Source organism: Heteronotia binoei, chromosome 17 (genome assembly GCF_032191835.1).
Source record: "Heteronotia binoei isolate CCM8104 ecotype False Entrance Well chromosome 17, APGP_CSIRO_Hbin_v1, whole genome shotgun sequence".
Lineage (NCBI taxonomy): Eukaryota > Metazoa > Chordata > Lepidosauria > Squamata > Gekkonidae > Heteronotia > Heteronotia binoei.
This window is the reverse complement of record NC_083239.1, coordinates 27,505,459-27,531,691: the sequence shown is the minus strand read 5'-3', so window position 1 is coordinate 27,531,691 and position 26,233 is coordinate 27,505,459. Positions and strand designations below refer to the sequence as shown.

The window sequence follows — 26,233 nt, the reverse complement described above, 5'->3', positions numbered from 1 at the left end:
TAGTGGGAATTTGAAAAAAACAGCAACAACCCAGCCATGGGTCCATGGTTGAGGTGTGTAAGCAAAGTGGACAACAAACCATGGGCCCGCAGTGCTATGATGCTGGCTTAGGAGGCACTGTCTGATTGACAGAAACACCCCAAACTCACACAGCATATTCACAGCCAAGTTACTGCCATAGCAACCTGCTCATCTGTACAATAAAAACCAGGTATGCAATGCTGAATAGCTTGCCTTAGGATATTAAGAAATCAACTTTCTCCCTTGGTTCCAGATTGAGATCTCAACATCTAGAAATTAACTTCTGTCTTCTATCTCTGTCAGGGTATGCAGGATTGCTGGCCATGCTTACCTACATAGCAGAAAGAGAAACTATAGCCTGTGTACTTCAACCCAACTCACAATCTGTTCCACCAGCATCTGCAAACAAAACCTTTGCTTCTGTCCCCTGCTGGTCAAGCAGGCCCACATGACCTATCAGAGGTGGTGGTGGGGAAGCCATAATCTTACCTCTTTTCATCTAATCTCCAAAACAAACTTTGTGGACTATTTTCAGGGGTAGGGGAGATGAAAGTGAAGACGTAGCTTCTACCTCTACATTTCCCAACTTGCCTTATCTTGTTTCCAGCAAGTACAAGTGAAACTTCTCCCCTAACTTGCTTAGCATAAACACAGTTCAGATGACAGCATGAAGGACCCATGCTTACATAGAATCAAAGAGCCCTCTGCAGGATACTGAGATTATGGAATTATAGGTGGAAACAAAAATATCATTTGTATGTAGTGGGAACGATTCTGGCTAGACAATGTCCTCATCATGCACATATACATTGGGAGGGGCTGTGGCTCAGTGGCAGAGCATCTGTTTTGCATACAGAAGGTCCTCGGTTCAATCATCGGCATCTCCAGTTAGAAGTACCAGGTAGTAGATGACGTGAAAGACCTCTGCCTAAGACCTTGGACAGCTACTGCCAGTTTGACTAGACAATACTGACCATAATGGACTAAGGGTCAGACAGAAGGTAGCTTCATCTATACTCTTTCCTTGCTGCCCTAGTGTGCTCATTATAAGGGGAAATGTTCAGACAAGGAGATGCTGGAACTCTCTGATCAGCAGACTTTAGATCACCCCTGAATGTCAGAAATAATTCTTCCCAGATTTAGAAACATTTGCTTTGTTTTCAAATGGGGTGTGGTTCAGGTTGGATCGTGATTGGTAAAGTTCTGAATGTACATTTAAAAAAACCCTAAATTCAAGGAAAGCCATTCCTTTGGGTAGTTCTCTTACCAAACTTGTTAAATAAATGGCTCTCTCTTCTGGCAAAAAAAAAGCATTGCAATACAAGAGATTTCAGCGGTTTTCAAGAGCAAACTGTTGACTACAGAAGTAAATCCCCTACAGCCATTGCATTTCTCCTTTTAAATATGCCTTTGGGGAGGTGAAATGAGAATCTGAGAAGAGACGGGGAGTTTGGGGAAGGAGGTGTGGCACATGCTTTGTATGCAAAAGATCCAAAATTCAACCCTTGCCTTCTCTGCTTAATGGATGTCAGCAGGGCTTTTTTCTTCTTTTTCTTTTTTTGAGCAGGAACGCACAGGAACGCAGTTCTGGCTGGCTTGGCATCAGTGGGTGTGGCCTAATATGCAAATGAGTTCCTACTGGGCTTTCTCCTTCAAAAAGCTTTGTGTGAAACAATGGTGGCATCTAGGGGTGTGGCCTAATATGCAAATAAGTTCTTGCCGGGCTTTTTTGTAGGAGAAAGGGGTGTCAGTGTTAGAAAAATGCTTTCTCTGCATGAAACCCCACTTATCAGAGTACAGAATACTGAGTATGCTGGACCAGTGTCCTGACTCACTGTATGACAGCTTTGTCGACTTGAATACCTGTTAAATCCAGTTCTTGGAGCCCCATGGAGGTGGGTCGTGAAGGGGAAATTCAAAATGGGGATTTTTATGACTGACCACTGAGACATCAGAGTGATGGTGTGCATGTTCAGGGTCCAGCCTATGAGACTTCTAGTGCAATCCCCACACCAGTTGTCAATAGACAAGAAAAGCTTGTCATTTGCCCATAGGCATGGGTGTATGTTTGTGAACTCAAAGTTCAGATCCGGTTTGGCCCTCATAGCCCATTTCCAAAACTCAAGCAGGGAAAAAAAAAGTGGTGGAAAGCCATAATTCAGGACAGATATCTACATTTCAAATTAGAAGCCTGGCTTGGAGCTCCTTATTTCAGGGAGGCCAAGAAAAATACAGGACACATCACAGCACAGTATTTGAAGGAAGGCCCTTTGAACAAAGTGTTTTATCAGAGGATGTTTTTCCGTATTGATTTTTTCCATTTGATAAAGGGAGAATGGAGAATTTGACACAAGAAGTTAAATGAGTTCTTTGGCTTGACTGAATTGTTTGGCACCCATTCCTCTGTTCCTTTACAAGTTTGTTTGCTTGTAACTTGGTATCTGTCCTGAACACTGTAAAACTGGAATGGAATTTAGTAGCCCCATTTGGGACAAGCACTCACTTTGGCTGTCTCAGAACACACAGTTCCAAGCTCAGATGTTAATTTAACTAGTTGGGTTGCCAACTCTGAGTTGGGAAATTCCTGTAGATTTGGGGGTGATGCCTGGGGAGGTTGGGGTTTGGAAAGGGGAAGGACCTCAGCAGGCTATAATGCCATGGAGTCCACTCCTCCCCCCAAAAAGCAGCTGTTTTCTCAAGGGGAAATTATCTTGCTGATCCAATGATCAGTTGTAATCCCAGAAGCTCTCCAGGTTCCACCAGGAGGTTGGCAACCCTGTTTACCTAGTACCCACTCTTAGGGTTGCCAGGTCTGTGTTGGAAAATACCTGGAGACTTTAAGGGTGGAGCTGGGAGAGGACAGGGTTTGGGGAGGGGAGGGGCCTCAGTATGGTCCAATGCCATGGAGTCCACCCTTCAGAGCAGCAGCCATTTTCTCCAGGGGAGCTGATCTTTGCCAGCTGGAGATCAGTTGTAAAAGTTGGAGATCTCCAGGCCCCACTTGGAGGCTAGCAAGCCTACCATCCATCTCTCAGTACCATGTATCAGCAAACAGAAATCTTCAAAGACCTCCTGCCCCCTGCTGGCACTAAGTTAATTTTTTTAAATTTATTGGCAGTCCTAACTGTGATTTTAAATTGTGGTCTTGTATGTATTTTTATAACTTTTTTATTTACATTGTATACCTCCTCGAGAGCCACATGGTAGAAAAGCAGATAATAAATGTTTTTTTTTAAAAAATCAATAAATACAAATCCTGTAAGCTTGCATTCTACGTATGTGGGGAGGATGGATAAACTAGTTGTGCAGTGGGAAGCGAAATCCATTCAGCATCTACATAAGGAGTTGGGGGTAGTATTGAAAACAAATTCCAGGGCTGGCCCCTGGGAAACCTTAAAATGCATGACATTATGCCTAGGGCATTCTAGGTTGAGCTAGGAGGTCTTTTCCCCCTCAACAGAAATCTGTGTATATTGTGGCTTCTATTATAGGTGGCAGAGATAATAACGATTAATTCAGAAACTGAAGCACATGCCATCTTTTTGTGATTCCCCACCCCCCAAATGGACAAATAGGGAAAGTCAGAGATGTCAACATTTATGAAGCGAGCTTATTTCTCTATGAGCACCATGATGTGCACAAACCCTGGAATACACCTTAAGTTGCTCTCGGCAGTATGAGCCCCCTGAGAATTGCGTTTGTTTGGCTGTGTAGCTTTGGTGTAATATTTGCACACATGTGTTTAAACTTCCTGTCAAACTCAGAGCCAATAGGAAACTTCACTTCCTCCAACAGACTTCTACAACGGCAGTAATAGGGTCATGAGGAAGGATAGGGGATATCCTAAGCAAACTGTCCTCCCTGCCTATCTGGAGCAGAGATGCTGTGAATTTTGTTCCAAATGCATTTGGTTCCCAAGCTTACCATGTTTAGAGGTGAAGAATGGCAATCATATGTGAGCTAAGTCTATTTGGTTCCTACTAAGCCCTCACAAAGCTTGCTGTATGTTTGCAATGGGTTTCTCCAAAACCCATTTAGGGACCACCCAAATACCTTAGTAAACTGTTGGTCGGTCAAATGACTGGCCTGACTAACTGAATCTGGGACATTTTATGTACAAATCACGTGCTCTCCTATTGAGCTAGAGAGAGACACCTAGTGTAGTTCATTGAGTGTTTCCTCTCTCCTTAGGTAGCTATTATAGTAACAGATGGGCGACCACAGGATGGTGTGAAGGATGTATCAGCCAGGGCAAGAGCTCTTGGGATTGAAATTTTTGCCATTGGTGTGGGCCGCGTGGACATGCACACCCTGCGGCAGATTGCCAGCGAGCCCCTGGATGAGCACGTGGACTACGTGGAGAGCTACAGCGTCATTGAGAAGCTGACCAAAAAGTTTCAAGAAGCATTCTGTGGTAAGTCCTCCAGATGTTTCCAAAGGAAATAAAAGATGGAATCAAGATGGAAAGAGATCTCTGTGCTGGATGCACGAAACACAGAACTAAAGGATATACATGTAGGAACAGAAGGAACTATGAAGCATGCAGGGAATCCACGTAGGGCTGAGGTGGAATTTCATGACAACATATTTCCAGTGTGAAATGCCCTCCAGAAGAATCATAGAGTCATAAACCTTTTCACCCGATTATACTCATCTTTGCTCCCTTAGCAATTGTTGCAGTACAGTTTTTAAAAAGTATTTCCTCTTTCTAAGCACCATGAAGAATAGGAAGTGGGATAATTTCATGTCAGAATGCACCCCTCCCATCAGGTTTGGCCATGTGTGATAACACCATGAAGCCAAATCAGGTTGTGGTCATTACTTCCTGCCCTCACTCTAAGGACCTGTTTCACAGGGTCACCAAATACGGAGTAAGGAAGCAATAGTTTCTCATGAAATGCACCATTTCAGCTCAGTCCTAAATCCACATAGTACATTCTTTTGAAATATACAGCTTGGTTTGCTTGATGTCACAGACACCAAACACTTCCCTGGAAAATTTAGATGATATTCACTGATATTATTGGCTATTTATTTGACTATCATTGTGTTAGTTTTGCTGTGAGTTGACTTTAGCAGCTTGTCTAGACAGAATATAAATGCTCCAGGTAAAGGCATAAGCAAAAGGGGCTTCTTCTAATGCATATAGATTTTAACCTTGATAACACTTCAGAGTCAGGCTAAAAAAAGCCCTGAACATACTTCAGCACAAAAACATGAATAATAGAAAGTTCTCAAAATATGCTGTCTACCTGCTTGCCCTTTTTCTCAACAAGGCCCAGCTTCCCCCCACTTTTTACTTGGTGCACAGAGTTTAAATTGCCAAAGGAAGCAATCTGGCCACCCTTTCTGGGACACTGTGCATTTAACCATCTTGAGTTCCATGACAGAGGGAAAGTGGGGATATAAAGGTAGCTAACAGATGGAATAAATAGCCAGCCTAAGCTGCAAAGGCCATCCTAAAATGGACTGTTTTCAGCATACATCATAAAGACTGAAAAAATGGGCCACACAAATTGCCTTGGGAGGTAAGACCAGAGCTGCAGAACTGAGCCTCAAAAGTCCCTCTCTCTGGTAGTTACCTCAGTGCTTCTGAGGGTGGGGGCACAGTGAGATGAAGGAACAGACAACCATCTCTGTTGTCCAGGCGTACGGCAGGAGGCAAATCTTTGCTAGCATCACCGACAAAGGCCTGACTGATTGCAAATATTGATGCCGTGTTTGACGGGTCATTTAAAGTCACACAAGATTTAACCCAATTAGCAGCATCCAGGTTTATGTAATGGAATACAGGGCCCTCTTTGTTTGACTCATCTCAGGCGCTCTGTTTAAATTAGGGAAAGTGGGAGGAGAGTCAGCAAAAGGTGATATTTCACACTTCACTCTGGAGCAAAAAAAGCATTTGAGACAAGGATATTTAACGCTCTTCCTAACAGAACAGTTTCCTTAAACCACTCCCCCCCCAAAAAATAAAGAACCCCACCACCCATAAACAATAGAAGGGGCCAGGGCTTCTTCTTCTTTGAAAAAAAAAAAAAAGTGCCAGAACTCTCAAGAGGGAAATGAAGGAGAAACACACAGATGCCTCTCATGAACATTTAAACATTTTTTTTGAGAATTTTGTTTTCAGAAAGAGGTTTCAGAACTCCATTCTGCCACATTCCCTCAGGGAAAAAAAGCCAGGGAGGGGGAGGGAAGGTATTGCTGCCTTTAAAATTTAGAAAGACATTCAGGTCAGTCACAATACGTGCTTCAAGCTCTCAGTAGGAGTACAACACCATACACCCAACCTTCCAAAGCAGCCGTTTTCTCCAAAGGAACTGTTCTCTGTAGTCTGAAGATGAGCTGTATTTCTAGGGGATCCTGAAATCCCACCTGGAAGCTGCTATCCCTAAACTTCAGAGACTGCAAATCAAAAGCAAAAGGCCAGGAGGAGAAGCCCAGCTTCTCCCTTTGTCTTCTTGACATTTGTTTACTCAAAATCACACCCCAAACGTTTTATCTGGAGAGGAGAAAAAAGCCCTGAAAGCCCTGCCATGCACATTGCAGGGTGAAAAGCAAGTTGTGTGTGGTGATTTTGAGCTGGGGGGAAATGGCTGAAGCTTCCCTTACCACCAATCATTTCCTGAGGCATCTTCCACCTGAACTCCCTACAAAAGTACAAATGGATCCTATGTGTGTACCATGAAACCTTGATTTGTTTTTTTGTAAGTTCAGGACACTAATGCATTTTCAATTTGCATGTCATTTGTTTTATAGCTGTATCAGACTTGTGTGCCACGGGAGACCACGATTGTCAGCAGATCTGTGTCAGCACGGGTGCCTCATACACATGCGCTTGTAAAGAGGGGTTCACACTTAACACCGATGGGAAAACCTGCAGTGGTAAATAATTCCATTTTAGGCTTGGCCAAACCAGCCAATATGTCCTCCAAATCCTGTAAATTCTTGCATAGTTCAAAAATGCAAGAATCTACCACACAGGAAGGGTGGCCATCTTCCTGGTTTTAAGCTCATTTTTCCCGCACCCTAACACCCACACCACATTACTTTAATTCTCCTTCCTTTTCCTGTTCCCTTTTTGCTTGGTCCCATTCATCTGATTATGAGTTCCCCTCATAATTAAAGATGGGTTTATGCACACCCTAAGTCAACTATGTAGCAGAATGAATAGCTCAGACTTAGGCTGACCTTTTTAGAGCTCGGGATCTAAGCATGGCTCTGGTTAACCCTTGGATGGAAGACCATCAAGAAGACCAGGGTTGTCATGGAAACCATGGCAAACCACCTCTGTTCATCTCTTACCTTAAAAACTTCACGGGGAGTTGCCATAAGTCAGTGGTAACTTGACAGGACTCAGTTATTATTATTCATCAAGTGAGCTACACTTCAGGGCCTAAGATTGTGAGGGGCATCTAAACACAAACTAGTTACTAACCATTACTAAATTACCACCTTTTGGGGGTAATATTGTGGGGCTCTTAAACATGACATAGCCCTCAGCATGTCCACCCCTGCTCATAATGAATGCTTTTTTTTTTTTTTAAAGCATTCTCTGAGAGCCAGTTTGTAGTGGTTAACAGTGCGTACTCCAATCTGGGAGAACTCAGATTTTCCACTCAGCTGCTGGTGTGATCTTGGGTCAGTCACAAATTCTCTCAGAGCTGTTCTTTCTAGAGTAGTTCTTGAAAGAGCTCTCTCAGCTCCACCTGTCTCACATGGTATCTGTTGTGGGGAGAGGAAGGGAAGGGAGATTGTCAGCTGCTCTGAGACTCTGGGTAAAGGGCAAGGTATACATCTTCTTCTTCTGAAAAGCTCAGATTTTCCCAAACTTTCTTCATGAAAGCTTTCCTCCCCACAGAGAGTTGAAGATGCTCTGGAGAGGCCCTTTTTTGTCAAGTTGCAGGTGGGAGTTTCTCCTGATCTTGCCAACAACATCATTTCATAATTTCAGAGTTGATATTCGATGGTAGCTTACTGTGATGGAGTTCAGCGAGACAAGGGGGCATCCAATCAATAATACTCAAAACACAGATTAGGTACAAAGTGACTTCTTTAAGCAAGATGTGTTGCAAGCTAAAACAAGCTCTTCGCTAGAGGAAACATGGTTTCTTATGGCTCTTAAACAAAGGCTTTCTGTAGAAATTGCATGGCTACTTATGAAACCCACCCTGGTATAGCAGTCAGAGTGTCAGACTTGGATCTGGGTGACCCAGGTTTGAATCCCTGCTATACGAGGGAAGTTCATTTTTGGGGCCAGTCCCAACCCGCCTCTCAGCCCAACCTCACAGGGCGGCTGTTGAAGGGAAACAATGGAAGAAGGGATAATAATGCTGTATGCCTCTTTAGAGAGAAAAGTGTGGTATATACATGTAGAAAAAAACCCAGCATGAACTTATTTGCATATCAGGCCACACCCCTGACACCAAGTCAGCTAGATTTCATTTCTGTGTGTTCGTGCTCAAAGAAAAGGCCCTGTATACATATAAAAATAGCAGAATCTTCTTTCTGAAGTCTATTTCCCTAGGTGGAAGATTGTTTTATTTGAAATACATGGAACATGGTGTAGTTATTACCTGCATCGAAAGTTCCCTTCTACTGAGTCAGAAGACTGGTCCATCTAGAGAAACTGAGACAGGCTTTTCAATATCTCAGGCAGAAGCCGGTCTTCTTCAGTGCCTACAGTCTGAGCCCTATACAAAGAGGTGCAAGAACCTTGAGTTGATAGATTGGACTGTACTACTTCAGACTTAAGGGAATGGATTTCAGCTCTGAATTCTCCTCTTTATAAACAGCTCCAGGCAAACAGAAAACTAACAGTACAGGGGAAAAACTTCAACTCCCACTCTTTGCTTGCTGGGTTTTTTTCTTTTTAAATTTCAGGGAGTTGTTAACATAGTGGATCATCCCAAAATTCTATGGTTCACCTGCAGTCTGAAGTGGTACATTCCATTCTACCCACCTCATCCTGCTGCATGCATAGACCAGGCCTGAGATACTTTAGTTGGAGATGCCAGAGACTGAATTGGAGTCCTCTAACCTGCAACACACACAGCCTTTATTAATGAGCCATAGCCCCTGCCTCTCATGTGATGATGGACCTGATTGGTCCATGTCGCTCTGCATTGTCTACTTTGATTGGCAGAGACTCCCCAGTGTCTCAGGCAGAGAAGCATCTTCTACCTGTTCTCCTTTAACTGGAGATGGCAGGGACTGGCATGCCGAGTGTAGGTTGTACCTCTGAGTTATAGCCTCTCCAAAGCTGCCTCGTTGGTGTGCACTGGCAATATAAGTTATTAGTCCATGGTGTGCAGATCATTTTTGTTTGTGGTTTGACAAAAGAGCCCTGGGATTCTTACAGTAATGATACCCTAGTCCCCCTGAGAACTCAGCTGTTCAGAGGGGCCTTTCTTCACACACACCATCCTTCAGCATCCTGCATTCAGACCAGCTTCAGATGTCCCAGGTGTAAAGCATGCGCCCTGAGCCACAACCCCTCCTGACTGGTTCTGTTCAGGGCTGGCCCTGCCAGAGCCAGATTAACAATTAGGCCAAGTAGGCACTGGCCTATGGGCCCCCACGCCTTTAGGGGCCCTGGGCCAGCTTCCCCCTGGTTTCCCCCCACTTACAGCCCTCCCAGCCTGCATACACAGCCAGCAACTGAGCTGCTCTTTGCCCAACTTGCCTGGTATGGCTGCTGCTGGCATTGTTTGCCTCTCTCTGCCTCTCCCCCACAGCTTAGTAAAAGGGGCTTTTAAGAAGTGCCTGCAGGCTGCAGTAGGGGCCATAGGCAGTGGGACGGAAGTTCAGACTCTAAGATAATTTGTTAGGGGGGTCCTAAGATTTTGATTGCCTAGGGGCCTCCACAGGGCTTGATCTGGCACTGGGTCCTACCACTAGGCAAACTAGGCAATTGCCTAGGATGCTGGCCTTCTGGGGGCACCAAATTGAGTACCCCCATATGCTTCAGCGATGTTATTAGTGTGTGGGCAAGTGCCAGAAGTTAGCCTTGCCTATGGTGCCAGACAGTCTAGGGCTGGTTCTGTTTGATCTTGCTTGACATGGCAACCACAGCTTTCCTTGCATGTCGCTTCCTGCCCATCCAAGTGGGGTGATCCCAAAGACTAAGTGCTTGTGGCTGGCACCATCTGGAATATTTCATGCCGTCATCTCCAACAAAGTCTATTCCTCATCTTCCAGACTAACCTGCATGTTTTAAAATTTTCTTTTGCTCAGTTAATTACACACTCATATCTTCTGTGTAAGCAGTGAAGAACATGCAGACTGTTGCTCTTTGTTATGTATAAGGAGAGGGAGGAGCGTCAGCCAATAGGAGGAAGAGAGGCTTGGTTCAGTAGCTCTGCTGTGTGATTGAGAGAACCTGACAAAGCACGCTGTGTGATTGAGAGAACCTGACAAAGCACGCCCTAGAGGGTGTAGGTTTGCTAGCTTTGGGGGAGGGGGTGGAACATGGGGAGGGAAACATTCCAGGTGTGGTCATTTCTGGGTGATCATGTGGAAATGACATCACAGTCCCTCAAATGCTCTAGGAATTTCTTTCCCCAGTATCTACAGTAAAGACTGTAGAGATTGGGGAAGTTCCTGCAGCATCATGGAAAGGTCGTGATGTCATTCCCTCTTAGGGTTGCCAGGTCCAGCTCAGGAAATATTTAGGGACTTCGGGGGTGGAGCCAAAAGAATTTGGGAGTGGAGCCAGGAGCAACGTTGTGACAAGCATGATCGAATTATGAAAAGAGTTCTGGCTATCACATTTAAGCCAGTTTGGTGTAGTGGTTAAGTGTGCGGACTCTTATCTGGGAGAACCGGGTTTGATTCCCCACTCCTCCACTTGCACCTGCTAGAATGGCCTTGGGTCAGCCATAGCTCTGGCAGAGGTTGTCCTTGAAAGGGCAGCTGCTGTGAGAGCCCTCTCCAGCCCCACCCACCTCACAGGGTGTCTGTTGTGGGGGAGGAAGGTAAAGGAGATTGTGAGCCGCTCTGAGACTCTTCGGAATGGAGGGCGGGATATAAATCCAATATCTTCATCTTCTTCATCTTCATCTTCTTCATCTTCATCTTCAATATCTTCATCTTCAATATCTTCATCTTCATTTAAAGGGGCCACATTCCCGTTAAATGCCTTCCTTCCATTGGAAATAATGGAGGATGGGGGCACTTTCTTTTGGGGCTCAGAATTAGGCTCCCTTGACCAATCTTTTTGAAACTGCGGGGTTTTTTTTAGGAGAGATACCAAATGCTATGCTGAAAATGTGGTGCCTCTACCTAAAAAACAAAACAAAAAAAACCAGCCCACCCCTGAGTCCCAGATACCCATGGATCAATTCTCCTTTATACCCTATGAGGACCAGTCTCAATAGGGTATAATGGAGTGCCCAGCAGCATGGCCAGTGCGTGAGAGTAGCCAAGTAGGCTGCCACCTAGGGTGCCCTGGGCCTTCTCCTCACGCGCAGCATGTGTGCTCCTCGGAGTGCTGTCCGGCCACTTTTGTATTCCCCGGGTCAGACCCAGGGAACATGAAGATGGCTGCCCATGACCCCATTCAGTCTTCCTGAGCCCCGGGAAGCCTGGGTGAGGTCACAGGGAGACATGGCAGCGAGCGTGCTCGGAGCCCAGCTCTGAGTGCGCCTGCTGCTGCCTCGACCTTGCCCAGGCTTCCTAAGGCTCAGAAAGCCTCAGCGAGGTTGGGAGGGAGGGGCATGGCAGAGAACATGGCTCTGAGTGCGCTCGCTGCCACCCTGACCTTGTCCAGGCTTCCTGAGGCTCGGAGAAGTCAAGGGGCATGGCAGTGAGCACTCTCAGACCCCGGCTCTGAGCATGCCCGCTAGGGTTCCCAAGTCCAACCCCAGAAATATCTGGGAACTTTGGGGGTGGAGCCAGGAGACTTTGGGGGTGGAGCCAGGAGACACTGGGGTGGAGCTAGAGGGGAGGGGGGAAATGGTGAGCCACCCTGTCTCGGAGCGGGCGAGGCCGCTGCCGCCTCTTCTCTGCTCGCCGTGGCTGCTCCTCCGAGATGGGCTCAGCCTGAGCCCATCTTGGAGGAGCAGCCACGGCGAGCGGAGAAGAGGCGGCAGCGGCGCGGCGGCCTTGCCCGCTCCTCCTCTGGGGTGGAATCGGAGGGGTGGGTGGAGGCGGGCGGGGGGCGTGGCGAGCCGCGAGTCCGGGTCCTAGAAGGGCCTGGATTCGCGGCTCGCCATGCTCCTGGCCTGCCTCGCCCTCCCCTGCGCTGCTGCGGCTTCTTGGCTGCTCCTTCGAGATGGGCTCAGCCTGGGCTCATCTCTGAGGAGCAGCTGCGGTGGGCGGGGATGGGGCGGCAGCGGCGTGGCGGCCTCGACTGCTCCGGGATGGGGCGGCTCACCATGCTCCCCCTCCCCCCCACTTCCTTTTTTTGGGGAGCGGGGGAAGAGGGTGGAAATTCTGGGGTCCCCCGCCAGGGCGGGAGGGTTGGGAAGCCTAATGCCCGCTGCTATCCCGACCCTGCCCAGGCTTCCTGAGGCTCAGGAAGCCTTAGTGACGTCAGAGTGGTGGTGGCAGCGAGTGTGCTTCGAACCAAGCTTCAAGCAGCCCACTGCTGTGTTTCCCCGGAAGCCAGGGGCGGGAAGTGGAGCTCTGCCTGAGGCGGCAGAACCCTCAGCACCAGGCCTGCCCAGCAGTCATTCAATTTCCTCCCCTCACTGCCAACTTTCTGATAACCCTGAAGCGGTGGGCTGTGTGTGTCCCCGATCCATGGGATCCCCTGCTCCCAACTGTGGATTGGCAACTCTATTCCCTCTACTTTTTCTCCCACTGCTCCATTGATTTAGCCCAGGTGAATAAGGGCAAGGACGGGAGTTTGCCTGCTGCACATGGTAAACAGTAAGCCTTAGTGGGCTCAATGGAACACCAGTGGGCTTCTCCCCTAGATTCAGTGATTGCTTGCTCCACTTTTGAGCTCCTTGTTTCAAGAGAGCAGCAAGAAAGGTGGATTAAAGATTCTGCTATTATGGAAGAGGAAAACAGTCTGTTCTCATAGGGCCAGGATCCTGTTGCTTGGAAGGAGTGGCGTTCAGGGTCGGCAGTACTTCCCCAGTAAAAGTGCACTGGCGTCCTTAATTGACCCTCCTTGCTGGTTTCTAACAGAGCCAAGAAAGCACCAGAGAGGATGAAGTGCTCAGTTAAAAAATTTACACTGGCTGCCAGTGGAAGAACAAGTGATCCTCTGAGATGCAGAACCCCTTTTAGCAAATGAAGGATTAAGTTAGGGGTAGTACAACCGACTCAGTTTTTTGAAAAAAGTTTTGATTTGGGAAGGTTCCATAATGCAAAAATGCAGACAGGACCGATCTCTAGACTCTTGAGTGCCAATTAAAACAACCCTCCCTCATTTCTGAGGAGAAACACTTGCCTTCTGGAGTAGTCAAAGAGACCGCACTACCCTTTGAGTCTTTACGTATCAAACAGCGCATTGTTACCAATGCTGAACAGAAAGTGTGGCAAGCATTTGGCTTTTAATGTATTTATTCTTTTTACATAAACTATATTATAAATGTCATTAACACTTCACAAGGTTTTAAAATATCAATGCTCTAAAAGAGAGCAAAAAGAAAGTAATGCCTCTGATTAGCAATAAAAAAGGTAAAGGTAGTCCCCTGCGCAAGCACCAGTTGTTTCCGACTCTGGGGTGACGTAGCATAACAACGTTTTCACAGCAGACTTTTTAATGGGGTGGTTTGCCATTGCCTTCCCCAGTCGTCTACACTTTTCCCCCAGCAAGCTGGGTACTCATTTTACCCACCTCGGGAAGATGGAGGGCTGAGTCAACCTGGAGCCGGCTACCTGAACCCAGCTTCTGCCAGGATTGAACTCAGGTCGTGAACAGAGAGTTCAGACTGCAGTACTGCAGCTTTACCACTCTGCGCCACGGGGCTCTTCTGATTAGCAATAGTTTGATATTAAAGCCAAAATGTAAGAATAATACTGAAACAGCTAAGTTCCAACAAAACTAAAACAAACTTAGAAACAGTAATTAGAAATGTTCAAAACTAACTGATACGCCAATGAATATTAAGATGTTTGAGGAACAGTGGTTAGAGCAGGAGTTGTATTACCTTTTGGAATTTTGCAAAAGGGTGGTGAGTGCCATCTCAAAATGGCTGCTACAGGAGGTAGTGCCAAACTCAAAATGGCTGCCTCAGTGCCTTTCTCGTCACACCTCCTGGGAAGAAGGAAATCCTGAAGGGGCAATGGAACCAGTTTAATACATCTGATCATTTCCCTTCCAGTTAGAAGGCAGTAACATTGAGTGTCGTACCACTTGATGGTGGTCATGATTCTTCAAAAGGGAAGTGAAGGCTTTTAGTCTCCCCTCCCCTGTTAGCAAACACAGTTTTGTTTGAAGGCAATCTGTTGAGGACCCTGGGCAAATGCTGCCTCCAACCCATGGAACTTACTCTGCTAGGAGATAAAATTGCTACTGTCCTTATAGATTTTTTCAGGGCTTTTTTTGTAGAAGAAGGAACTCATTTGCATATTAGACCACATCCCCTGAGATCAAGTCAGCTGGAACTGTGTTCCTGTGCATTCCTGCTCAAAAATAGCCCTGGGTTTTCTAGAGCAGCTGGAGTTTTTTTGTTTTGCTCCATAAGGTCTTTGAATCACAGAAGTTTTTATTTGCCAGAGCCACAGGAAGCCCCAGTAGGTTTGCTGACCTCCAGATGGCACCTGGAGGTCTCCTGCTATCACAACTGATCTCCAGAAAACCCAGATCAGTTCCTCTAAGTGGACTCTATAACATTATATCCCACTGAGGTCCCTCCCCTTTCCAAGCCCTGCTTTCCCCCAAGCTTCACCACCAAAATCTCCAGGTATTTCTGAGCCCAGAGCTGGCAACCCTAAGCCCCTGGGGTCCAGCCTGCAGGACAGAGAGGGCATCAAATAGGATTGCCAGCTCTGAGTTGAGAAATTCCTGGAGATTTGGAGGTTGGAGCCTGGGCAGGTAGAGTTTGGGGTGGGAAGGAATCTTGGCAGGGATAGAGTCCACCGTCCAAAGTTGCCATTTTCTCCAAGGGAACTGATCTCTGGAGCCTGGAAACCAGTTGTAATTTCAGGGGAATTCCAGCCATCACCTAGAGTTTGGCAGTCTTCGTGTCAAGCCAGCATCCTTCCTATGCATGACTTTTTAAATAGAAAAAGCCCAGCAGGAATTCATTTGCATATTAGGCCAAACCCCCTGATACCAAGCCAGCCAGAACTGCATTCCCGCAAAAAAAAAAAAGCTCTCCTCCTATGTATATATACCATGCCTACTCAGACATTAGTCTCACCTGGATTTATTCCCAGGTAAGCATACGTGAGAGCCCCGTGGCACAGGGTGATAAAGCTGCAGTACTGCAGTCCTAAACTCTGCTCATGACCTGAGTTCAATCCTGGCAGAAGCTGGGTTCAGGTAGCCAGCTTGAGGTTGACTCAGCCTTCCATCCTTCCGAGGTCGGTAAAATGAGTACCCAGCTTGCTGGGGGAAAAGTATAGATGACTGGGGAAGGCAATGGCAAACTACCCTGTAAAAAAGTCTGCCGTGAAAACGTTGTGAAAGCAACATCACCCCAGAGTGGGAAACGACTGGTGCTTGCCCAGGGGATTACCTTTTTAAGCATACTTGGTTAGGATTGGAGCTTTTGGAATGAGAAAGCTGATATTTCATCACTTTTGTAGAGGTAAGTTGAATGGGGTGGGGCCTCAAAGTCATAGTTGGTTTTAGGGTTCCAAAAACCCTTGGGATGGCCCTGCTCACCATGTGCCTCACAGTGGGTAGAAGGGTGGCATTAATAACCTTTTTAAAAAGAAGTCATCCAGTCTTTTCAAAGCATTCTTTGCCCAGTTCAAGGGCAAAGTGTTTCACACTGTTGCTGTTGGCTTTCTGTCATTTGCGTTTCCCCAGCCTGCAGTGGAGGAGCTGCCACGGATCTTGTTTTCCTGATCGATGGCTCCAAGAGCGTGAGGCCTGAGAACTTTGAGCTGGTGAAGAAGTTCATCAACCAGATTGTGGACTCTCTGGATGTATCAGACAGAAATGCACACGTTGGTCTGGTCCAGTACTCTAGTTCGGTCAGGCAGGAATTCCCGCTGGGGCGATTCAATAGTAAGAAGGATATTAAAACAGCAGTGAGGAAGATGTCCTACATGGAGAAAGGGACCATGACAGGCCAAGCCTTGAAATACCTGGTGGACAATTCCTTTGCCATCTCCAGCGGAGGAAGACCTGGAGTCCCTAAAGTGGCAATTGTATTTACAGATGGACGGTCACAAGATTACATCAATGATGCAGCCAAGAAAGCCAAAGAACTAGGTAGGTTGTCAAAAAACAAAAACTAGGAGTATTATGGTAAAACAAATTTATCCTTATCACAAGCCACTGGATGGTTGCATGCACAAAGAAAAAAAAAATCCTTGACAGATTCTCTTCCAAGATCATCTTTTAAGACATCCAACAGATGCTGTTCCAATGCTTATTGGGGAAACCAACATGTCTATAAGAACATATGAACATATGAGAAGCCATGTTGGATCAAGTCAATGGCTCATCCTGTCCAACACTCTGTCACATGGTGGCCAAAAAACCAGGTGCCATCAGGAGGTCCACGAGTGGGGCCAGGACACTAGAAGCCCTCCCTCCCTGCCATGCACCAAGAATACAGAGCATCACTGCCCCAGACAGAGAGTTCCAACTTTACCTTGTGGCTAATAGCCACTGATAGACTTCTGCTCCATCCATCAGTATGATGTTATTAATCCAAAGGAAGCTATATGCATGTACATGTGTGTGTGTGTGTGGGGGGGCGTGGAATATGCACAGCCGAATTACAGACTCACACGCCAGGTTAGATATTCTCAGTAGTCCCTGCTTGTAGTGTCCTCTTTCTAGCTAGTTCTTATGGGCAAAGTTAGGGCTGTGCTTTCTCAGATGTGTCAGTAGGGTTGCCAATTCTGATTTGGAAAATTCCTGGAGATTTGGAGATGGAGCATGGTCAGCTCAGGAGGGTATGATGCCATAGAGCCAACCCTCCAAAGCTGCCATTTTCTCTAGGGGAACTGATCTCTGTAGTCTGAAGATACCTGAAGACTGACAACCCCATGTGGCACCTACTCTTTGGAATGGGAATTATGGAAAACTCCTTTTTATTGGCTTTATGCAGGGCACCCATAATTGCCTTCTTTTTCAATGACTTTAGCGATGCTGCATTTTCATCCTGTTTAATGTCTGTTTATTTAAAAACCTTTGTCTTCCATCAACTCCCTGTAAGGCTCAAGGCAGCTTGAAAAAAGCAAAACATACCTACTGGCAGGGCTTCTTTTGTAGCAGGAACCCCTTTGCATAGTCGGCCACATACCCCCAATGTAGCCAATCCTCCAGCAGCTTACAGGGCTCTTAGCACAGGGTCCATCCCCAAATCTCCAGGAATTTTCCAACCTGGTTCTGGCAACTCTACCCACTGGGGGCCAGGAGGGATCTGACAACCCTAATAACAGTTGATAGAATGTTCGCTAATTGACCAATCATTTGTGACTTACTCGGATTCCTCCAGCCTCAGCATATACAGGGGAAGGGGTGTGTGTGTGTGTGCGTGTAAACCCTGCAAAGAACTATTCCCTTGATTACAGTAACCATGAAGCAGCTCAGTGCCTTGGCAGACTGCCAACAGAGGCCTACATATTTTATAGCTTTGAAAATCCCTGCTGAAAGTAAAATCACATCACTTTCACCTTGTAACTTTCCCAAATGTTATTCCTAAAGCACTGCCCCTTCCATGTAGAACTGCTGTTTCCGTGTTTCAGATACGTTTGGTACATGGCAATGGCACAAGGTTGCCAGTGTCAGATTTGGAAATTCCTGAAGATCACATACCTCCAAGCAGGGAGGGATTACAAGCAGAAACTGATTCGTACACAAGTGGTGCATGGATTCATGCAGGGAGAAACTGTCCTTCAGATACATGCAGTCCCAGAAAGGGTTGCCAGGTCCCTCCAACAGTAGGTGGGGGGACTGATCTGAAGAAAAAGAAGAAGGCCTACACGACATCATTGGAGTTGCACAGGAAATGACCATCACACCAGCAACTTCTAGGCAATGCTCTGGTATTTGGGCAAAAACTCTGGTAAAACTGGCTTCTACCATAGAGTTTTTGCCTAAATACCAGAGCATCACCCTGAAGTTGCTGGCATGATGATGACATCACTTCCTGCATGAAATCAGCAACATCACCAAGCCCTTTTCTATATAATGGCACATCGCCCCCCACCAGCCACGTGATCAGCACCTGGGGGGCAGGGGCTGGTGGTGGAGGATTCCAGCCTCCATTGGGGAGTTTAGTAACTTTAGTCCCAGGGTGTGAAGGGCATTAAAGTAAAAGTTTTGTGATTGTTTTAATTGCTTTTAACATTGTATGGTATGACCAGTTTTTGAGCTGAATTAAAGCTTTTCTCTTTCATTCACTGAGAAGACAATAGACTGGTTAATTGTTTTCCGTTGGCATCAGGCTACAAGATGTTTGCTGTAGGAGTTGGCAATGCTGTCGAAGATGAACTGAAAGAAATCGCCTCTGAACCAGTGTCGGAGCATTATTTCTACACTGCTGATTTCAAAACCATCAACCACATTGCAAAGAAACTACAGAGTAAAATCTGTGTTGGTATGTAAGGTTGCAGATGGTGTATTTAGCAAACAATCTGGTCACTTACTGCCCTGCTAAATCAATGCACCAGACAAAAGCAAATGAGTCAACTTTGAATAATCCATTCTTAGGACTGGCTCCAGATTTTGATGGGAGGCTGGGGCTAGGAAAGACCACCACTAAGAGCTGGATGCAAAAAGGTTTTTGTTGGATGCAAAAAGGAAGAGATGGGTCCATTTTGACTACTCAAAGGCTATGCTGGGTGTCATGGGACCTGCATGGACCAAAATGATAGAAAGTATGGGAACTGGGTGGAATTAAGTAAAACAAACAAAAAAACCCCCCCTTGTTTGGATCCAAGTGCACCACTCCCTCCTCTTCTTCGTCCTCCTCTCCATCTGTCCCTCAATACTCACATATGTGTAAGCAGATTCCTCCCTATTTACCGCTCTGGGGTTGGCTGGCACAGCCAAACAAAGGAAGCCACTGTTTTAATTACTCCTCCAGCGTCCCTATAGAGAAGGTCAAGCATTTTAGGTCAATGGTAGGCTATCTGCCAAGATATGGATGTCATCCAGGTGCTTAACTATGTCCAGCTAAGGCATCTATTTTTGAGGAGTCCAAAGAAGGAGCCATGCAGAAGGCTTGAAGCTCAGTGGTAGACCATCTTTTTTGGCATGCAGAAAGTCCCAGGTTCAACCCACAGCATTTCCGGTTAAAACGATCAGGTAGGAGATGATGGGAAAGACCTCTACCCCCTTAGGCCCTGGAGAGTTGCTCCAAGTCTGAGTAGACAATATTGGCCTTGATGGACCAAGGGTCTTGATTCCGTCTAAGACAACTCCATGTGCTTATGGCATTTTAAAAGTACTTAACTGTTCTTCAGTGACTATGCTCTTGTTCTCATAGTGCTTTTCTTATCCAGGCCTTGGAGAATATTTGTTAACCGTCAAAAAGCTGGCATTCCCTAAAGGGCTGTTGTGCTTTTAGTCAGTTGTCATGAGGATGGCTTGCTGTTGGTAGTCTTTCTGGGTTCACAAAGACCAACAGAACAAGGAATGACTTAAAACAGGGGTCCCCAACCCCTGGACCGTGGTTAGCAACCAGGCCATCACTCCCTGCCCTCCACCCCCCTACCGCTGTCGCCCCCACCTGCCCTTTGCAGTGCCGCAACACAGTGCCTTCCTCCGTCCTCCTCACATGACAAGGCTTGGCTCCCCACCATGGCTCGCCCCCTCCCTTCCCTTCCTCAGTGCTGAGCTGTGCTCCACCCCCCCCCCCGCCCATGCAATCAGAGGAGCAATGAGGCTCAGAGTTGGCTCTACCTACTTCAACAGGGCCCGGGCTGATTCTAAGTTGTTTGAAGAGCAGGTTGGAGGAGGAATTTTGCCCCCTCCCTTACTTCTGGAAGTTACGGTGGCGGGGGGGGGGGAGGGGAGAGAAGAAGCCTCCTTCAGTGGACTCTTCAAATAACTTAGAATCAGCCCGGGCCCTGTTGAAGCGGCCCGAGCCTCATCGTGGTGCCCCTCTCATCGCACCGGGGGGGGGGGGAGGGGCGGGCGCTGAGGCTCGGCTCTACCCGCTTTGACAGGGCCCAGACTGATTCTAAGTTATTTGAAGAGTGCACTGAAGGAGCCTTCTCTCCCCCCTTAACTTCCAGAAGTGAGGGAGGGTGCGAAAATCCTCCTCCAGCCTGCTCTTCAAACAACTTAGAATCAGCCTGGGCCTTGTCGAAGCAAGTAGAGTCGACTCCAAGCCTTGTCACTCCTCTGATTGCACGGGTGGGGAGTGGTGCGGAGCACGGCGCAACGCTGGGGAAAGGAAGGGAGGGGGCGGGCTGTGGCAGTGGTGGCGGCAAAACCGGTCCCTGGTGCCAAAAAGGTTGGGGACCACTGGCTTAAAATTATTTTAATATGGACAGCCACAGAAACATCTTGTATAGCAGCCTTTGAGTGTTCTAGAACAAACTAAGGTTATGTGACCCCAAGGTTGCCAGGTCTCCTGTTATGGTGGGAGACTTCCCACGGGCAGCCTGAACTTCCTGTCACCAATCTGAGCAACAGTGGAAGAAAAACAAAAATCACCATCAGGATGCTAGTGGAGAGCCAGTTTGGTGTAGTGGTTAAGTGTGCGGACTCTTATCTGGGAGAGCCAGGTTTGATTCCCCACTCCTCCACTTGCACCTGCTAGCATGGCCTTGGGTCAGCCTTATCTCTGGTAGGAGTTGTCCTTGAAAGGGCAGCTGCTGTGAGAGCCCTCTCAAGCCCCACCCACCTCACAGGGTGTCTGTTGTGGGGGAGGAAGGTAAAGGAGATTGTGAGCCGCTCTGAGACTCTTCGGATATTGGATTTATATTGGATATAAATCCAATATCTTCTTCTCCTTCTTCTAGTGTGACATCACTTCTGGGGGAAACACAGAAATGATGCCAGTCCTCTCTAGGAACTGCCAAAAGCCCTATGGTTTTACTATAGAGTTTTTGGCAATTCCTAGAGCTGTTTGATGTCACTTCCAGGTTTCCCCAGAAGTAATGTCATGCTGTTGCCAATAGTAACCCCTTCCCCATCTCTCCAACCCTTCCAGACTTCCACCAGTTCTCAGGCCATGGCTGCAACCCTAATGAAATCCATAGGGCAAATGTACAAACTGCCAGTTCCTTAACACTGTAAAATATAAGGGAATGTCTCTGAATTGTAAATCTTATCACAACAGTTTTCTCCATGTCTCCAAGTTTCTTAAGCTTCCCTTCATGTCCCACTAGGTACCTAAAAGTTTGTTTTGTCATTCCATAACTGTTTTCTCTTTCCCAGCAGAAGATCCATGTGAATGTGAAGCCATTGTGAAGTTCCAGACAAGGGTGGATAACCTCATAAAGGCACTGACACAGAAGCATATCCTTTGACAACTACTTTCAACACAAGGTGTTAATGTAAATAACTTGTGGGTATGCCTCTCATTTCCCCACTCAGGATGGGGAATTGCTTAGCTTCAGTTCCTACCCCAGAGGGAAAAAAATGGCTCTCACATAGTGACACACAAGCAATTTCCCTTAGTCTCTATGGTAAAGAGTTTCTATGGTAAAGGCAAGAATTTAGGCTGCCTCCTCTAGTCACTGTTGTAAAGACTATAGAGACTAGGGGCAGAAGCTTAAGACGATCAGATGGAAGTTACCACATGATCCTCAAATTCCATCCTCTCTCGGCCCTGGTCTTACAAAATCTCCCAGCATTTACCAAGACACTACTTGGAACCCTGTTTGGGGGCTTTAAGGAATAATGTGGGAAGGTTCCATGTGGCTAAACATTAGAAAGAACTTCCTGACTGTTAATTAGAGTGGTTTCTCAGTGGAACAGGCTTTCTTGGGAAGTGGTGGGCTCTCAGTCTCTGGAGGTTTTTCAAGCAAAGACTAGATGGCCATCTGACAGCAAGGCTGATTCTGTAAACTTAGGCAAATCATGAGAGGGAGGACAAGAAGGCATGAGCTCTTGTGGCCTTTTCTTACATGCTCAGGGTAATGCTGATCACCACTTTGGGGCCAAGAAGGAATTTCTCTCCAGGCCAGACTGGCCCAAGGGCCCTGGAGATATTTTGCCTTTCTCTGGGCATAGAGCAGGGGTCATTGGAGGAGAAGGGGGGGAAGTAGTTGTGAATTTCCTGTCTTGTGCATTGGGTTGGACTGGATGACCCTTGAGGTCCCTTTTAGCTCTACATTCCTATATTTGTTTCCTACTGTGCCGAAGCCATCCATTATTTTTTCCTTAATTCTTCCTCACTGGAAGCTGTGACAAGAAAACTCGCTGCCCTTGAAAACAGGATCACTGTTTAAAAAAAAAGCCATCAGAAAGCAAACACATCAGAAGACTTTCGCTTTCTACAGATGAGCATCTCTTTGGCAGTGCTACATCTTATATTTTAATACAATGACTTTTCTAGCTGCCTTCTTTGGAAGAGAAGGATAAAAAAATGTAATGCTGGAATATGCATTATGGTAAAGCCCTATTATGTCCTTGTGTACCAAAATAACATTAAACTATCCCTTGCATCATAGATTCTGCATATATTAAATACCTGGGAGAAATTGTTTTTAATCTAAAGCTTAATATATACATCTATAATGTTTCAAATATGTGCTTTGTATGGAGTTCTGGGAACTCTCACTGGGTTCTTCTGTCGCGTCTTGGTTTCTGTGTATGCTGTCCTTTCTGTTTAAGAACCGAGTTTGACCGGCGTGACTCTGAATGTTTAGAAAAAATGAGAAAAGAAATGGCAGATGTATAATTTGTTTATAAAGCATTTATCTCTAAGCAGCAGGAACAATGAGTATTAATTCAGGCATCCCAGAGGCCTCCAGCTGGAAACTCCTGCTGATGTTTGTTGCAAAAAATTAAGATTACAAAGAGTTTTAGCAAATCATAGCCAAAGTTCTACTCGCCAGTAAGATGCTTTATAGGTTCAGTCTGTTTTTCTTTTTTTAAGGATGAGACTCATCTATGGATTCCCCACCACCCACCCCCATATTTGCATCTTGGTTTCACTAGCAGGATGGGACATCAATTGCTTCCCCCCAATTTTTTTTGCCATCAAGTCACAGTTCATTTATGGCAACCCCACTGAGGGTTTTCAAGGCAAAGGACATCCAAAGGCGGTTTTTGCCTGCCTCTGTGAAGTGACCCTGGGCTTCCTTGGTGGTCTCCCATACAAACACTGACCAGGGCCAACCCTGCTTAGTGTCCAAGATCTGACGACACTGGGCTAGCCTGGGCCATCCAGGTCAAAGGCTCCCAACTCCAGTTCTCCAGTGACATTAAGACATGCCAACATCATGTCAGGACACTGCTGTCGAAGACCCTGGCTATGAACCTCTCTTTGTAGACTGTTGTTTGGTTAATGTTCCCTTTGTATAACTGGATGATGTCCCTGCCTTAGGCCATGTTCAAGCCCTAAGCCAATGTGGCCTCATTTACAGTTTTCTGCTACTTCTTATTTACAGCTCCCCCCCCCCGTCTCCACTGACCAAGTAGTCACCAGTCCCAACAAGGCATGCCATCAAACACATCACCACTGCACCCCTCTAAATGTGAGCATACGCGGCTGGGGCTTTGGTAAATTTCATAGTGGTTCGTATCAGAATATTTATACTTGAGAGTACGGAAAAGGCTTTTTCGGAATTGCACGAATTATCCAGAAAATGTCATTGCAACAGATGTTTTTGCATTAAAGACAATTAAAGTTTGCTGAAAAAGTGGAGATTGGCTTTGGAAGAGCTTTGTTGCGTTTCCTGGTTTTAATTATGCACATTTCTCGCATGGGCGGAATGGGGACAGCTTGCTTATTTATTTTTGATTGACAGCCTGTGCCAGTGCGCAGCCACAACACAGAATGAAAAAAAAAATGCAAACCCCTCCCAACTGAAATGCAATAAATGCTGCATAACATTTATTGGAATGCTGTATTTGCCAAACTAACCTATAGTTCCAAAGGCTGCCCCAAACAGAATAGGCAGGAGTGTAACTACACGGGAGCTTCCCACTACAAGGATATTCCTGCCTCCTTCCCTGGATGTTAAGCTTTAACTTTTTTTTTTTTTTTAAGTTTCTAGTTCCTTTTTAGTTGCAGCATTGTAAGCATGCGATTCCCCCCCCCCCCCTGTTACAGCTGATTTATGGTGATCCCATGGGGTTTTCAAGGCAAGAGACGTTCAGAGGTGGTTTGCCATTGCCTGACTCTGCGTCACAACCCTGGTATTCCCTGGAGGTCTCCCATCCAAAAACTAACCAGGACTGACCCCGCCTAGCTTCTGAGATCTGACAAGATTGGGCTAGCTTCGACTATCAAGGTCAGGGCAAGCATGGAATATACTATCCAATTAATCAGTCAAAATAAACATTGATTGTCCCACTACGTCTTTTGTTTACATGCCCAGGTCTGGAAATTACTATCCCTCAGCCCCAGTTTCCCCACCCTTGAGGAACTGAGCAGGAGAAAATTTGGCTTGCACATAGGAGTGCTCTAGGAATTTACCCTAACCTTTGTGTTACTAGACCATAGAGACTGAGAGAGGCAGCCTAGAGTTTCACCAGGAGGTAAAGTCACATCCTTCCCAAACTTAGCCCTCCCCAGACACTGCCCAGCCCTGTAGCCAGGATTTTTTTTTCAGTGTGGGCCCCCCATGATGCCTGCAGGTGCCTTGGGGGATGCTAATTAAAATGAAATTAAATTAATGCTTCCCTGGCTGGGGAAGGCTGAAGTGGCTCTCTGCATCTGTGAGGGTATGTGTATTGTGTTTGTCTGTGTTGAGACAGGTGAGAGATGCATGGATCACCACAGAAGCCATGTCTTTTGCACCCGCTTTCTCTTTCATACAGCACTGGCCAGAACAAATGAACGCCACCCGGTCAGCGCCCACCTGTGCCTGCTGGCTACAAGGCCAACTGGGGAGAAGGCAGCCCTGGAGGCTGGTGCGCTGAATTAATGCCAGTCTAGTATGGGCTGTCCCTTGTGCCTTGCAGTGAGTGCTCTGGTGGAGGAGGCGGGCAGGGCTGGCCCTAGGGCGCATGGTGTCCCAGGCAGACTCATGACCCTCCACCCTCCTCCGAGGCGCTGTGCCCTGCTGCCTGCACGGGGGACAAGCAATTGGGCCCCCGGTGACTTCAGGGCTGTGAGGAACCTGGGGGACCTTTCCCGGCTCCCAGATTCCTCTTCCCTCCCTTCTGCCCTCCTCAGCTGATTGGTGAGTAAAATGGCACTAGAGGCTCACAGCTCCTATGCTGGCCCTCCGGCATGATCAGTATTAGTGTGGGGTGTGGGCCGGGGCAGCAGCAATGGGAAGGAATGACACCAAAAGAGTGGCCACAGCCATTTAGCTTAGTGGGGAGAAACCCTGTTACACTTCAACTAACCTTTTATTGGGGAATATTAATATTTCTTAGCTCAAAATGGTAGACCTACAAGAGCTGAGGTGAGCAAGGATCTCTGTCAATGTTTACGGAGTTAGACCACTGAAAATCCTTTGATTAAATAATGGATTTTATTATAGGTATTGGTTTTCAAATAGTTACATCCCAATCAAACAATTTCAAGCCTACAAGAGGAATACAGTGGTTAGCTGAATAAGTGTGGATGGGTGGGTATACAATACCTAAATCTTGCAGAGTAGGTTCACTCAGAGGAAACACGAGGCCTCTGGAGGGAGATTTCTCTTGAGAAGAATGGGGTGGGTGGGTGGGAATGAAGGCAGGAAGGGATGGAGGGAGGGAAGGATGCCAGGGAGAATGGGAAGGTGGGAAAAATTCCTGGATGGAGGAGAAGGTGGAAAAATCTAATCAAGTAGACCAATGATGACTTTTGTCTGAGTATTTAGTCCTGCAACAAGTGTTGTTTTAAAGTCTGCATCATCAAATTCATAGGTTCCATGTAGGCATTGGACTCTCCTAGCTAGCATGGCCGAAAGCTTTTTCCGATCTACTTCAGGCTTCAGGGTTTTCCCCTGGGCCTTGAGTTTCTGTGATGTACAGATGTTCAAGCGGACGTCCAGGCCAGAGCAATTT

At 46.6% G+C, this 26,233-nt stretch overlaps 1 protein-coding gene across 1 annotated transcript in view; it reads left to right on the top strand.

Moving 5' to 3' along the window:
• The window catches only part of MATN1 (matrilin 1), a 36,147-nt gene extending 14,532 nt beyond the window's left edge, over positions 1 to 21,615 (top strand). Inside the window, exons 3-7 of the mRNA XM_060258376.1 lie at positions 4,213 to 4,435; positions 6,781 to 6,906; positions 15,956 to 16,363; positions 18,552 to 18,704; positions 21,500 to 21,615. Coding sequence (XP_060114359.1) covers positions 4,213 to 4,435; positions 6,781 to 6,906; positions 15,956 to 16,363; positions 18,552 to 18,704; positions 21,500 to 21,588 — 999 coding nt within the window. The 3' untranslated portion in view covers positions 21,589 to 21,615. The remainder of the gene's footprint in view (positions 1 to 4,212; positions 4,436 to 6,780; positions 6,907 to 15,955; positions 16,364 to 18,551; positions 18,705 to 21,499) is intronic.
• Positions 21,616 to 26,233: the final 4,618 nt, after the last annotated feature.